The sequence below is a fragment of the Oncorhynchus nerka genome, linkage group LG9a (genome assembly GCF_034236695.1).
Source record: "Oncorhynchus nerka isolate Pitt River linkage group LG9a, Oner_Uvic_2.0, whole genome shotgun sequence".
Classification (NCBI taxonomy): domain Eukaryota; kingdom Metazoa; phylum Chordata; class Actinopteri; order Salmoniformes; family Salmonidae; genus Oncorhynchus; species Oncorhynchus nerka.
Genome location: NC_088404.1, coordinates 33027950 through 33044030, shown reverse-complemented (window position 1 = coordinate 33044030; position 16081 = coordinate 33027950). Strand labels below are relative to the sequence as shown.

Genomic DNA, 16081 nt, shown 5'->3' with positions numbered 1-16081 from the left:
TTCCCACCCGGCTTGTTTATCTTCTCTCGTTTCCTTTCCTCGGCAGAAGGTATTTCTGTCTGTAGTTGACTAACGTTAGCTAGCATTATGGCCAACGTTGTGGATACCAAGCTATACGACATCCTCGGAGTTTCACCCTCCGCCTCAGAAAACGACCTAAAGAAGGTAAGTGACTGGTGTTATGTAAATAAATAATACACAATCAGCGCCTACAGGAAATTATATGACCGCAAAACAGGGTTGATGTGGCCTTACCAACACTATTCAGATGCTAAGCTAACCCAGCTAGTTAAACTATCGCTAGTTAACGTTAGCTAGCTAATCATGCGAGCTAGCCAGTGCATATTCTGGGGCAAATATCTAATGAAAAGTAAGTATTTCTCTGATTTGAAAAGCGCGATTTAAGACAGCTAGTTAACTAGTTAGTTAACTACCTGTTGGAAATTTGGTTATATGTATTTTATACATGAGAAACTAGGGCTACCGTCCTTACGCATAGAAACGTAGCACAGGCAGCGGCCGATCGTTGCTAGGCAGTGCAGACTGCTGCGCGAAGTTAGCTGCAGGAGCTAGCTAACATTAGCGTAAGATGCTGCGCTAGCTGGCGTGAGTAAAACAAAGCTGACAGAGTAAAACCATATAGAGGTACTAGGTATGTTATTTGCTAGTTATAGCCAGTTAGTACATAATGAGCTCGGGATGTATCTCATTTGTCTGGTAATGTTTGCTAACTACATATATTATTGTTAGCTAATATGGTCTAAAGTTAGTTACTCTGTCGTCATGTTTTTGACAGATACTACAGATTGCTATTTTACTAGGGATTGTCATGAGGAGGATGATTATGTTAAGCATGCTAGCTAGCTAACGTTAGAATGTTTTCAGATTCACCAAGTGTTTCTCTTGCCGCAGCAGCAGGGTAAAGCTACGCAGTTAGAAAATGTTGGCCCTACAACAGCCCACTCCCAGACAGTGACTGATAATGTAGGTCTGTCTCTCTTGTGTTCAGGCATACCGCAAATTGGCCAAAGAGTTTCACCCTGATAAGAACCCAGATGCAGGGGACAAGGTAAGAGACGGGCAGTTACACAAATAACACAATCAAAACATGACACAGTACACACAAAACGATTCACAGCAGCACATAACACTGATCAAGCCACATCATGACCACTAGTCATGGTAGTACCATCACATGGGCCTATCTGTATTGTGCAGTAACAGAGGCTGGTATCAATCACTTTTGGTATTACTCAAATGGCCTCCTCTCCATAGCAAGAATGCACCAGCTAGTCTGTTGAGGCACCCTCTTTCCTGGTCTCCTTTGGTTCATCTGCAGCACTGCCCCAACCAGCATCTTCTTCTTCATCGCTATCATCTGACCTGTGTAACATCAGTGCAGATGAATGAGAGGAAACCTAGACTATTGAGATGAGAGGATCTGTGAGACAACAACGTGATGATTGTTCATGTGGATTTAAAGTTAACAGTATGAAAAATGTCACCTGATTATGTAGAATGTCTGTGGGAGGTAGTTATGATGGACAATGTCAGGTTCCTCCCTAATGACCCCCCCCCCCCATCTCTCCCAGTTTAAAGAGATAAGTTTTGCGTATGAGGTGTTGACCAATCCAGAAAAGAAGGAGCTTTATGACCGCTATGGAGAGCAGGGGCTGCGGGAGGGAGGTGGTGGAGGGGCTGGCATGGATGACATCTTCTCCCACATCTTTGGAGGGGGGCTGTTTGGCTTCATGGGGGGGCAGGGACGCGGAGGGGGAGGACGCAATGGAGGGCGCAGGAGAGGCGAGGACATGGTGCATCCCCTCAAGTGAGTGACAGTTATTCTCCCTTCACATCTATGGTCCTCATCCAGACATATTATTTTAGTTATTCCTTACCCTGCCTACCTGTCTAACAGAGTTTCACTGGAAGACCTCTACAATGGTAAAACAACCAAACTACAACTCAGCAAGAATGTCCTGTGTGCTTCCTGCAATGGGTGAGTCTACACACACACTTTAAAATAATATAATTCGCATGGAGATCAATGTTGGTAGTTGCTGAGCTACTACACTTTTTGAAATGCACTGAACAAAAATATAAATGCAACAATTTCAAATATTTTACTGATTTACAGTTCATAAAAGGAAATCAGTCAATTGAATTCATTAGGACCTATCTATGGAGTTTACATGTCTTGGAATACAGATAAGAGTATTTTTTTATTTTACCAGTTAAGAACAAATTCTTATTTTCAATGACGTCCAGATTTTCAAACGACAGATTTGTACCTTGTCAGCTCGGGGATATGAACTTGCAACCTTCGGTTACTAGTCCAACGCTCTAACCACTAGGCTACCCTGCCGCCCCGAGTATGTGAGCCGAGCTGGAGCGTCAACCTTTTCGCTCGCACCAATTTGGCTCCAGTAGTGCTCACTTCACGAGGTCAGGGCATGCCTGGCTCACCATGCATTTGTAGTCTACTTGTTTTTTTGTGGTTTTTTTTCACGTTTATTTAACCAGGTAGGCTAGTTGAGAACAAGTTCTCATTTACAACTGCGACCTGGCCAAGATAAAGCAAAGCAGTGTGACAAACGTGCTGTCAATAAACAAACGTGCTGTCAATAACACAATAGAAAAATCAATGTACAGTGTGTGCAAATGCAGGGAGGTAGGCAATAAATAGGCCATAGAGGTGAAATAATTACAATTTAGCATTAACACTGGAGTGATATATGTGCAGATGATGAGGTAGTTGAGTGGGCTATTATTTACAGATGGGCTGTGTACAAGAGCAATGATCGGTAAGCTGCTCTGACAGCTGATGCTAAAAGTTAGAGAGTGAGATATAAGACTCCATCCAGCTTCAGTGATTTGTTCCAGTCATTGGCAACAGAGAACTGGAAGGAAAGGTGGCCGAAGGAAGTGTTGGCTTTTGGAGATGACCAGTGAAATATACCTGCTGGAGCACGTGCTACGGGTGGGGTTGCTATGGTGACCAGTGAGCTGAGATAATATGGGGCTTTACCTAGCAAAGACTTTTAGATGACCTGGAGCCAGTGGGTTTGGTGACGAATATGTAATGAGGGTCAGCCAACAAGTCAGCCAACATCGGTATATAGCCCACCCAATTTACCTACCTCATCCCCATACTGTTTTTATTTTATTTACTTTTCTGCTCTTTTGCATACCAGTATCTCTACCTGCACATGTTCATCTGATCATTTATCACTCCAGTGTTAATCTGCTAAATTGTAATTATTCACTCCTATGGCCTATTTATTGCCTACCTCCTCATGCCTTTTGCACACAATGTATATAGATTATTTATTTTTTCTACTATGTTATTGACTTGTTTATTGTTTACTCCTTGTGTAACTCTGTGTTGTTGTCTGTTCACACTGCTATGCTTAATCTTGGCCAGGTCGCAGTTGCAAATGAGAACTTGTTCTCAACTAGCCTACCTGGTTAAATAAAGGTTAAATAAAAGTGCTGCTATAGCCTCTTTCTTTAACTACTGTCATTGAGTTTGCTAAATATTTTCATAAAGAAACGGATAAAAACACACACTTGCAAAATGAAGGTAATTTACAAAGATGAGGACCAAGAGAGCGAGTGCGGTGATGTAGTGTCCACAACTAAAGAATCATTTGAAAAGACATGCATCGCTGCTGGCCTGCTCTCTAGGCACCATCGCATGAGCCTGAAGTCAGACTGGCTAAACTCTTCTTTCTAAAAATGAATTCAAAGGCACTAATAAGGCATTTTTTGTTTAATTTGTATTTAATTATATGTCACAGCCTATTGTGTATTCAGACCCCTTGACCTTTTCCACTTTGTTACGTTACAGCCTTATTCTAAAATGGATTATAGTCGCGAAGCCACACCTGCATAGTCTTGGCTGTGTCCTTAGGGTTGTTGTCCTGTTGGAAGGTGAACATTCACCCCAGTCTGAGGTCCTGGGTGCTCTGGAGCAGGTTTTCATCTAGGATCTCTCTGTACTTTGCTACGTTCATCTTTCCCTTGATCCTGACTAGTCTCCCAGTCTCTGCTGCTGAAAAACTTCCCCACAGCATGATGCTACCACTACCATGCTTCACCGAAGGGATGGTGACGGGTTTCCTCCAGACGTGACCGTTGACATTCATGCCAAAGAGTTCAATCTTGGTTTCATCAGACCAGAGAATCTTGTTTCTCATGGTCTGAGAGTCCTTTAGGTGCCTTTTGGAACATCTAAGTTGGCTGTCATGTGCCTTTTTACTGGGGAGTGGCTTCTGTTTGGTCACTCTACCATAAAAGCTGGATTGGTGGTGTGCTGCAGAGATGGGAGAACCTTCCAGGAGGACAACCATCTCCACAGAGGAACTCTGGAGCACTGTCAGTGACCATCGGGTTCTTGGTTGCCTCCCTAACCAAGGCCTTCCTCCCCTGATTGCTCAGTTTGGCCAGGTGGCCAGCTCTAGGAAGAGTCTTGGTGGTTCCTTCTGAAATAGAAGAAGTTTGGATGGAGGCCACTGTGTTCTCAGGGACCTTCAATGCTGCAGACATTTTTTGGTACCCTTCCCAAATCTGTGCCTCGACACAATCCTGTCTCGGCACTCTACGGACAATTCCTTTGACCTCATGACTTGGTTTTTGCTCTGACATGCACTGTAAACTGTGGGACCTTTTTATATAGACAGGTGTGTGCTTTTCCAAATCATGTCCAGTCAATTGAATTTACCTCAGGTGGACTCCAATCAAGTTGTAGAAACATCTCAAAGATGACCAATGGAAACTGGATTCACCTGAGCTCAATTTCAAGTCTCATACCAAAGGGTCTGAATACTTTTTAATGAACAAGGTATTTAAAAAATGTTTTTTTTTAAATACATTTGCAAAAAATGTATGAACTGTTGGCTTTGTCATTATGAGGTAGTGTGTGAAGATGGAGGGGATAAAAAAAATATTTAATCAGTTTTTAGAATAAGGCTGTAATGTAACCAAATGTTGAAAAGGTCAAGGAGTCTGAATACTTTCCAAATGCACTGTATATGTACAAATGATTTAATACAACAAAATGTATTAAATAAAAATGTATAACAAAACGAATGCAGTTGAAAAAAATGAGTAAGAATAAGGAATAAAAGTAACAAGTAATTAAAGAGCAGCTGTAAAATAACAATGGCGTGACACTACACGTGGGTACCGAGTCAATGTGCGGGGGCACTGGTTAGTTGGGGTAATATGTACAGTTGGGTAGAGTGGGGCAATGCAAATGGTCTGAGTAGCCATTTGATTAGATGTTCAGGAGTCTTATGGCTTGGGGGTAGGAGCTGTTTAGAAGCCTCTTGGACCTAGATTTGGCGCTCCGGTACTGCTTGCTGTGCAGTAGCAGAGAGAACAGTCTATGACTAGGGTGGGTGGAGTCCATAACCATTTTTAGGGCCTTCCCCTGACACTGCCTGGTATAGAGGTCCTGGGTGGCAGGAAGCTTTGCCCCAGTGATGTACAGGGCCGTTCGCACTACACTCTGTAGTGCCTTTGCGGTCGGAGGCCGAGCAGTTACCATACCAGGCAGTGATGCAACCAGTCAGGATGCTCTCAATGGTGCAGCTGTAGAACCTTTTGAGGATCTGAGGACCCATGCCAAATCTTTTCAGTTTCCTGAGGGGAGAATAGGTTTTGTTGTGCCCTCCTCACGACTGTTTGGTGTGCTTGGACCATGTTGGCTTGTTGGTGATGTGGACACCAAGGAACTTGAAGCTCTCCGCTTGCTCCATTACAGTCTCATCGATGAGAATAGGGGTGTGCTCGGTCCTCCTTTTCCTGTAGTCCACAATCATCACATTGAGTGAGAGGTTGTTGTCCTGGCACTATACTGCCAGGTCTCTGACCTCCTCCCTATAGGCTGTCTCGTTGTCGGTGATCAGGCCTACCACTGTTGTCATAGGCAAACTTAATGATGGTGTTGGAGTCGTGCCTGGCTGTGCAGTCATGAGTGAACAGGGAGTACAGGAGGGGACTGAGCACGCACCCCTGAGGGGCCCCTGTGTTGAGGATCAGTGTGGCGGATGTGTTGTTACCTACCCTTACCACCTGGTTGCGGCCTGTCAGGAAGTCCAGGATCCAGTTGCAGAGGGAGGTGTTTATTCCCAGGGTCCTTAGCTTAGTGATAAGCTTTGAGGACACTATGGTTTTTAACGCTGAGCTGTAGTCAATGAATAGCATTCTCACGTAGGTGTTCCTTTTGTCCAGGTGGGAAAGGGCAGTGTGGAGTGCAATAGAGATTGCATCACCTGTGGATCTGTTGAGGCGGTATGCAAATTGGAGTGTGTCTAGCGTTTCTGGGATAATGGTGTTGTGAGCCATGACCAGCCTTTCAAAGCACTTCATGGCTATAGACGTGAGTGCTACGGGTTGGTAGTCATTTAGGCAGGTTACCTTCGTGTTCTTTGGCACAGGGACTATGGTGGTCTGCTTGTAACATGTTGGTATTAGACTCAGTCAGGGATCGGTTGAAAATGTCAGTGAACACACTTTGCAGTTGACCAGAGCATGCTTCCGGGTTAGTGTCCCGCTCCTTGAAAGCGGCAACTCTACCCTTTAGCTCAGTGCAGATGTTGCCTATAATCCATGGCTTCTGGTTGGTGGTATGTACGTACTGGTCACTGTGGGGACGACATCATTGATGCACTTATTGATGGAGCCAATGAGTGATGTGGTGTACTCCTCAATGCCATCGGAAGGATCCCGGAACATATTCCAGTCTGTGCTAGCAAAACAGTCTGATAGTTTAGCATCTGCTTCATCTGTACACAATTCATCACAATGTGTTTCTTTGTAGGATATAACTTAAATAATTCATTTTAGTTCCTTCTTAGGCTTGTCTGGCTCCTGACCTATTTAGTGTTTTATGCTGTTTTAATGACATGTAGCCTATTTGAAGTTCTGAGCACTTACATTCACCTTTTAATGTTTATTAAAATACTTTTCATTCAAATCATATGGTTTGTTTTCAATACTTAAAAAATAAATGAAAGGTCCAGGTAGTCACAGAAATAGATGGGTGTTGGATAAATTGTGATTTTTAATGAAGGGATTGGATTTGGACCTGCAATTTTTTTTTTTTTTGAGCTCGGAGCGGTTTTTGTCAGAGCAGTTGGAAAGGACGTGGTGCGGCCCCCCATGAGTGGCATTTCCATTTTCAATTCCGCTCACATACTCAGACATATGTATCTGTTGGTCACAGATATCAAGTGGGTTGGTAGGGGCGTGGATCAGAAAACCAGTCTGTATCTGGTGTGACCACCATTTGCCTTATTCAGCGCGACACATCTCTGTCGCATAGAGTTGATCAGGCTGTTGTTTGTGGCCTGTGGAACGTTGTCCCACTCCTCTTCAATGGTTGTGCGGATTTGATGGATATTGGTGGGAACTGGATACGCTGTCATACACGTCAATCTAGAGCATCCCAAACATGCTCAATGGGTGTGTATGCAGGCCATAGAAGAACTGGGACATTTCCAGCTTCCAGGAATTGTGTGCAGATACTTGCGACATGGGGCCGTGCATTATCATGCTGAAACATGAGGTGATGGTGGCGGGTGAATGACATGACAATGGGCCTTAGGATTTTGTCACGATATCTCTGTGCATTCAAAATGTCATCAATAAAAAAGGCAGTTGTGTTCGTTGTCCGCAGCTTATGCTTGCCCATACCATAAACCCACCATCAACATGAGGCACTCTGTTCACGACGCTGACATCAGCAAACCGCTCGCCCACATGACATCGTACACGCTGTGTGCCATTTGCATGGTACCAGTTGAAACCGGGATTGATCTGTGAAGAGCAGACTTCTCCAGTGGCTATCGAAGATGAGCATTTACCCATAGATGTTGGTTACGCCGCCGAACTGCAATCGGGTCAAGACCCTGGTGAGGACGATGAGCTTCCTTGAGACTGTTTCTGACAATTTGTGCAGAAATTCTTTGGTTGTTCAAACCCTGTTTCTTCATCAGATGTCTGGTTGGCTGGTCTCAGACAATCCCGCAGGTGAAGAAGCCGGTTGTGGACGTCCTGGGCTGACGTGGTTACATGTGGTCTGCGGTTGTGAGGCCAGTTGGACGTACTGTCAAATTATCTAAAATGACGTTGGTAGCTTATGGTAGATAATTTAATGTTCATTTATCTGGCAACAGCTATGGTGGATATTCCTGCAGTAGCATGCCAATTGCAAGCTCCATCAACTTGAGACATCTGTGGCATTGTGTTGTGTGACAAAAATGCACATTTTTTGTGGTATTTTATTGTACCCAGCACAAGGTGCACATGTGTAATGATCAGGCTGTTTAATCAGCTTCTTGATATGCCACACCTGTCAGGATGGATTATCTTGGAAAAGGAGAAATGCTCACTAACAAGGATGTAAACACATTTCTTCAAAAAAATTGAGAGAGGTAAGCTTTTTATGCACCTGGAAAGGTTTTGAAACATGGGACCAACACGTTCCGTTTTATTTTTGTTCTGTATAAATATCTTTAGTGGACAGAGATATGGATGCAGGACTAAACATTCATGATATAAAAATGTATAGTTTTTACCATATTTTGAAGCTGTATACCGTTTGTTTACTTTGTTTGTAAAACAAGGTTATATTTTGGGTTGCGATGGGATATGACAATTGAACAAAGTTAATTTATAAGTTATAATATTTTAGAATCAATGGGTACAAGTCCAAAAATGAATGTAGGTGTGATTGCTGATTGCCCCTTTAACATGAGATATATATTGTTTAATGTGATACTTGACTCTCCTCTCTCTGGTCTCCAGTGCCGGGGGTAAGGCGGGGGCGGTGCAGAAGTGCGTGGCCTGCAGAGGGAGAGGCATGAGGATCATGATCAGACAGCTGGCTCCTGGCATGGTCCAACAGATGCAGTCAGTCTGCACAGACTGCAACGGAGAGGGTAGGACCACACACACACACATGGTCTGCAATAATGAATACACTATAAAAATATTTTTTTTGTTAGGAAACTAATCTGTTTGTGTTTTGTATAGGGGAGGTGATCAGTGAGAAGGACCGCTGTAAGAAGTGTGAGGGTCGTAAGGTGAACAAGGAGACCAAGCTGTTGGAGGTCCATGTTGATAAAGGCATGAGGCATGGCCAGAAAATAAGCTTCACTGGAGAGGCTGACCAAGCCCCAGGCACTGAGCCTGGAGACATCCTACTGGTCCTGCAGGAGAAGGAGCATGAGGTAAAATGCACACACACTGTAGCAGAGAGTACTCAAAGATTTAAATAAACTGCTCAGGAAACCACCCAGTGTTCAGAAATTCTCAATCTAATTTTGTTGGTTGCAAACACATTTAGCAGATATTGCAGTTTCAGCTAAATGCTTATGTTTCTAGTTCCAACAGTGCAGTAACAATACACACATCCCCAAAAATTATATATATAAAAAATTATACAACCCACACAAGTGGCTCCGGTAGTGCAGCTCATCTAGGATGGCACATCAATGTGAGCTGTGGCAAGAAGGTTTGCTGTGTCTGTCAGCGTAGTGTCCAGAGCATGGAGGCGCTACCAGGAGACAGGCCAGTACCTCAGGAGACGTGGAGGAGGCCGTAGGAGGGCAACAACCCAGCAGCAGGACCGCTACCTCCGCCTTTGTGCAAGGAGGAGCGGGAGGAGCACTGCCAGAGCCCCGCAAAATGACCTCCAGCAGGCCACAAATGTGCTGCTCAAACGGTCAGAAACAGACTCCATGAGGGTGGTATGAGGGCCTGACGTCCACAGGTGAGGGTTGGCTTAAAGCCCAACACCGTGCAGGACGTTTGGCATTTGCCAGAGAACACCAAGATTGGCAAATTCGCCACTGGCGCCCTGTGCTCTTCACAGATTAAAGCAGGTTCACACTGAGCACGTGACAGAGTCTGGAGACGCCGTGGAGAACGTTCTGCTGCCTGCAACATCCTCCAGCATGACCGATTTGGCGGTGGGTCAGTCATGGTGTGGGTTGGCATTTCTTTGGGGGGCCGCACAGCCCTCCATGTGCTTGCCAGAGGTAGCCTGACTGCCATTAGGTACCGAGATGAGATCCTCAGACTCCTTGTGAGACCATATGCTGGTGCGGTTGGCCCTGGGTTCCTCCTAATGCAAGACAATGCTAGACTTCATGTGGCTGGAGTGTCAGCAGTTCCTGCAAGAGGAAGGCATTGATGTTATGGACTGGCCCGCTCGTTCCCCAGACCTGAATCCAATTGAGCACATCTGGGACATCATGTCTCGCTCCATCCACCAACGCCACGTTGCACCACAGAATGTCCAGGAGTTGGCGGATGCTTTAGTCCAGGTCTGGGAGGAGATCCCTCAGGAGACCATCCGCCACCTCATCAGGAGTATGCCCAGGCGTTGTAGGGAGGTAATACAGGCACGTGGAGGCCACACACACTACTGAGCCTCATTTTGACTTGTTTTAAGGACATTACATCAAAGTTGGATCAGCCTGTAGTGTGGTTTTCCACTTTAATTTTGAGTGTGACTCCAAATCCAGACCTCCATGGGTTGATAAATTTGATTTCCATTGATCATTTTTGTGTGATTTTGTTGTCAGCACATTCAACTATGTAAAGAAAAAAGTATTTAATAAGAATATTTCATTCATTCAGATCTAGGATGTGTTATTTTAGTGTTCCCTTTATTTTTTTGAGTAGTGTATTTATATTACAGTATCAGTCAAAAGTTTGGACACACCTACTCATTCTTTATTTTGTACTATTTTCTACATTGTTGAATTAATAGTGAAGACAAACTCTGAAATAACACATATGGAGTCATATAGTAACCCAAAAACTGTTAAACAAATCAAAATATATTTGCGATTGTTCAAAGTAGCCACCCTTTGCCTTGACAGCTTTGTACACTCTTGGCATTATCTCAACCACATATGCTGAGCACTCATTGGCTGCTTTTCCTTCACTTTGCGGTCCAACTCATCCCAAACCATCTGTTGGGTTGAGGTCGAATAGCTCTTACATAGCCTGGAGGTGTGTTGGATCATTTGTCCTGTTAAAACAAATGATAGTCCCATTTAAGCAAAAAACAGATGGAATGGCATATCGCTGCAGAATGCTGTTGTAGCCATGCTCGATAAGTGTGCCTTGAATTCTAAATAAATCCCTGATAGTGTCACCAGCAAAGCACCCCCACACCACCTCTTCCATGCTTCACGGTGGGAACCACACATGCAGAGATCATCCGTTCACCTACTCTGCATCTTACAAAGACATGGCCGTTGGCTCCAAAAATCTCTAATCAGACCAAAGGACAGATTTCCACCAATCTAATGTTCATTGCTTGTGTTTCTTGACTCAAGCAAGTCTCACACAGTCTCCTCTGAACAGTTGATGTCTGTTACTTGAACTCTGAAACATTTATTTTGGCTGCAATTTCTGAGGTTGGTAATTCTAATGAACTTATCCTCTGCAGCAGAGGTAACTGCTGCGATCCTCATGAGGGAGCCAGTTTCATCATAGCGCTTTATGGCTTTTGCGACTGCACTTGAATAAACTTTCAAAGTTCTTAATTTTCCATATTGACTGACCTTTATGTCTTAAAGTAATGATGGACTGTTGTTTCTCTTTGCTTATTTGAGTTGTTCTTGCCATAATATGGACTTGGTCTTTTACCAAATAGGGCTATCTTCTGTATACCAACCCTACCTTGTCACAACACAACTGATTGGCTCAAATACATTAAGAAGGAAAGAAATTCCACTTTAACTTTTAACAAGGCACACCTGTTAATTGAAATGCATTCCAGGTTGATACTCTTGATGCTGGTTGAGAGAATGCCAAGAGTGTGCTAAGCTGTCATCAAGGCAAAGGATGGCTACTTTGAAGAATCTCAAATATAAAAATATATTTGGATTTGTTTAACAATTTGTGGGTTACCACAATGTTCCACGTGTGTCATTTCATAGTTTGTGTTCACTATGATTCTACAATGTAGAAAATAGTACAAATAAAGAAAACCTTTGGAATGAGTAGGTGTGCCCAAACTTTTGGTGTGTGCTTGTACAAAAATATAAATGCAACATGTAAAAGGTTGGTTTCATGAGCTGAAATAAAAGATCCCAGAAATTGTCCATATTCACACAATATTCTTCCTCTCAAATGTGGTGCCCAAATGTGTTTACGTCCCTGTTAGTGAGCATTTCTCCTTTGCCAGATTAGCCTATCGAGCTGACAGGTGTGGCATATCAAGAAGCTGATTAAACATCATGGTCGTAACACCTGAAGGTGGCCCTCAATTCCCATCTCCTGAGTTTGAGACAATCCTTAAACGCTCTTGCCGACCAGAGAGGTTGAGTCAAAGTACTGATAAAATGTTAATTATTGAGTGTGTTCTGTAGGAGTTCCGTCGTGATGGCCATGACCTCCACATGACCCAGCGTATCGGCCTGGTGGAAGCTCTGTGTGGCTTTCAGTTGGCGGTCACACACCTCGACGGACGCCAGCTCGCTGTCAAATATCCCCCTGGCAAGGTCATAGACCCAGGTAAACACTCACCACTCCACAACACACACACCGCTTCAAGTTTAAAGGGGGCCTGAACTTCCTCATGTGGCCTAGTTTTTTGGCTTGGTCATTAAGAAATGCAGCAGCCATGACTGAAGCCAAACAAGAGATATTTTGGGGGTGTGGTTTAATGTGGTCGTCTCTGTATGTTCAGATGTGGCAAGCGTTTGTACAGCACACAGTATTCACTCACGCTTATAACTTGAAACAGTCTAACCAGGTCTTGTGTCTTGAAGTCGTTTAGGCTTGCTAGTGCTAGCCAACTTCTTTCGCCAATTAGCTTCAGCTGGCTGGTGTGCCACCGTGACAAAGTTGGTTTGACATCGGATAGCCTAACTCTGGGGCTAGTTAATGACCGTCAATAAATAGCAAAATGGGACAATATTGTCATGGTGCACACCTTTTTAAATGCTTTCGATATTTCTACAATTTCTAGATGGTTTGAGGTGTTTAAATAATTGAAATTGGGAGCTATTGACATTTTAAAATATTGTCCCATGTACACTGCAATTTACTTATAGTCCCTAACTTGCCCCATAGGGATGTCAAATAGAAATTGACCTTGGTCATTATGATCGGGTCGCATGCAGCTGCGGTCCGAATTCATGATTACTTGTGTGCTGCCAGCTGTGGGCAGGATTGAAATAAACCCAACCAAAGGAACACTTACGGTACCCTTCATTCCGTGACATACCATTTTTTGGAGAATGACTTTATGATCATACTACTTTGTAGTACATTTTGACATGATAATTCTGACTCCTATCGATGCCAAATAGGACGTTTTCAAAACGAGAAGTTGCTTTGTAGGGGCAGTCGCTCTTTAACTTGATCTATTTTGCTTGCCTTGTATCATTACGTGTGTGTCAGGTTGTATCCGGGTGGTGAAGGGAGAGGGTATGCCTCAGTACAGGAACCCATTTGAGAAAGGTGATCTGTTCATCAAGTTTGATGTCCTGTTCCCTGACAACAACTGGATCAGCCCTGAGAAACTCACCGTGAGTACCCCTGAGAACCAAATAGCCCGCCTAAGGTGTCTGGTGCATCACACATTGTCTTAACCTTTACTTTGTGTACGTAATTTACAGAATGTGTGTTTTACATGTGTGTGTTTAGGAGTTGGAGGACCTGCTGCCTGCGCGTGCAGATGGACCAGTCATCTCGTCGGAGGCAGAGGAGGTTGACCTCCAGGACTGTGAGGTCAGAGGTCAGGGGTCAGCGGGGGCCAGAAGGGAGGCCTACAATGATAGCTCTGATGAGGAGGGGGGGCCGCACGGCCCAGGGGTACAGTGTGCCCACCAGTAGACTGAATACACACCCCGACTACCCTCTCTCTCCAGTCTGTGTGCCCATCTGTTGTGAGGGAAGGGCACCTCCCTACTGCACCCTGCCCCAGGTCCCATCAGGACCCTCCATCCTCTTCATTCCACAATCAGAGTGTGTGGGTGTGGTCAGCAGGCTATGCTGGATGTGTGGTGGCCATTTGACATCCTAGGATTCTAGGCTCTACAGCTGTCTTTGGAAACGTCATTTGCGAACCTTGTGTATAAAATGAAAATATTGTCTTTAAAAATACATTCATTTATCTTCTTCAGTGTCGTAGTCTAGTCTGTCACATCAGCGCATGCTGAAAAGACATTTAACACAGGCCTACCATAGCCCCTGGCCTATACGGCAGCCTGCTGAGCCACACAGGAAGTGATTACATCACATTCTGTAAGCTCAAACTCCTCTCATCACTGAGTTACCTGAGGACTTCCTGGCTTAGATTTATCTCCACCAATCACATAGCTTGAATCTTTAGGCTTATTTACCTTTCAGTCAGAAAAAAATGTTTCTTCTGCGTGCGGATTGTGTGCTTTTGCGCATCTGTGTGTGTGACCACAGAGCTTTTGTCTGAGTAGCATACTCTATTCCTCTTTCTAAACTCAGGCAAGGCGTGTGTGCGTGTGTGTGTGTGATGCTGGCTTCTCTACTCATAGCAGTATGTATCCTGTGTGTAGTGGCAGTGTGAGTCATGTTTATGCTCAATTTAAGATAAAAACATCTGAATTTGTTGAACTTGTCACACCTTGACCATGTCACCTTTTAACCCTCGACCCCAAACCTCTGTATTATACACAACTCTCCATGCCAGTAGAACTGTCACATGCCATCTCCAGCTCTGTAAATACTAGCCGCAACCCCATCCCCTGTGCACAGTTGCATATCAGTACTCTTCAGCTGCCTCCTCCCTTCCAATCCAAATTCCTGTCCTTCATCTGCACTAATGGGACAAAACAGCAGGGTCATGTTTAGTTGGCACAAATTAGAAAATGTTTTGATCACAACCTAAAAAAACACTTTAATTTCCAGTTTCAAAATATTTAGCTACAGTCTGCCCTATTTCCTTTTCCTGTCCAGTTCTGTGAGATCAGTGCAGATGGAGAGGATAGGAGGCTGCTTTAGACTGTAGAGATGTAGTCATGTGACTGTCACTGTAAATATGAAATAGGCCACTGGAGGGACATGCTTCAGACCAACAGACAGGCTTTATTTAGTAAGTGATATTATTGTTGATGCTCATATTTGTCAGGATGACAATTGAACTGTATAATAAACCATGTCACCATCAGCTCTCTGCCTCTGTTCATCCACTTACCAGCATGCTACAGTATTTAAGCCGATGACAGACAGTTTAATAAAAAAAGTATAGCTCTTTGAAGTACACTGTATTTAATTAAAGGAAAGGGTAGTGATAGTATATTAGTTAGTGTTGGTGGCTAGCCTGAGTGAGTCAGCAGTGTCAACTGTCTGCGCTGTGGAGTTCCACTGGACCCAGCAGCTCCTTATAGCCTGCTGTATTCCTGGGAGGAGGGAGAATGAGCAAGAGGTGGAAATTTACACCTGTCTTGTTACCTGTATCTCTTACATATTACTTGTGTGTTAACTGTCTCATTTAGACTGCATGACATAGGAGTGTTCCCTCTTCAGCTGTTCCAGTTTCTGTCTGATCTTCTTATCCTCCTGAGAGAGACTCATACAGCCCAGAATTATGCACCAACCTCCAATGCCTAACAAAAGGGTATATTAGATGTGGTAGGTTATGCGTGTGCGGTGTCTTATCAGTCTCAGGCCCATTAGGTCCTCATGGGAATTCCTGTTCCGGATTATTGACAGCCGCTCCTGGACCTAACACAGGAAGTATCTCTTAATAACTAAGCTGCTCTCCTTTTTCCCCCCTTGTGCCTCTCTTCCTAAAAAACACAAGAGTATGTCTCTCTCCCACCCTCAGTGGTTGTCTCTCACCCCCTGTCTCAGTAATGTAAATTGTGTTCTCCTATTTTATACATGTACAATTATTTATATGTGTGAATTGGAAAAGGGCACAGACTTTTCACCCTGTCGGATTGGGGATTTGAACTAGTGACCTTTCAGGTACTGTCCCATACTCTTAACAGCTAGGCTACCGGCCGCCCAAGTAGTCTCTGTCTCTCTTTTGTTTCCTCTGCAGGTCCAACAGGCTGCGCATCATTCT

General features: G+C 44.1%; 1 protein-coding gene across 1 annotated transcript; it reads left to right on the top strand.

Annotated features, from left to right (window-relative positions):
* Window positions 1-28: 28 nt before the first annotated feature.
* Window positions 29-15178, top strand: LOC115114969 (dnaJ homolog subfamily A member 2-like). The gene is made up of 9 exons (XM_029643427.2): window positions 29-165; window positions 1010-1069; window positions 1593-1828; window positions 1919-1999; window positions 8815-8948; window positions 9043-9239; window positions 12399-12543; window positions 13435-13562; window positions 13681-15178. Exons 1-9 carry the CDS (start codon window positions 88-90, stop codon window positions 13867-13869), a joined length of 1248 nt encoding a protein of 415 aa, XP_029499287.1. The 5' UTR covers window positions 29-87; the 3' UTR covers window positions 13870-15178.
* The last annotated feature ends 903 nt before the right edge of the window (window positions 15179-16081 follow it).

What these genes read in the sequence shown, in the direction of transcription:
- LOC115114969 (XM_029643427.2), top strand. Translation starts at nt 88, where the DNA reads ATGGCCAACGTTGTGGATACCAAGCTATACGACATCCTCGGAGTTTCA. An exon ending in ACCCAGATGCAGGGGACAAG is followed by an intron (nt 1,070 to 1,592) that starts GTAAGAGACGGG and finishes CATCTCTCCCAG; the next exon opens with TTTAAAGAGATAAGTTTTGC. An exon ending in TCAGCCCTGAGAAACTCACC is followed by an intron (nt 13,563 to 13,680) that starts GTGAGTACCCCT and finishes GTGTGTGTTTAG; the next exon opens with GAGTTGGAGGACCTGCTGCC.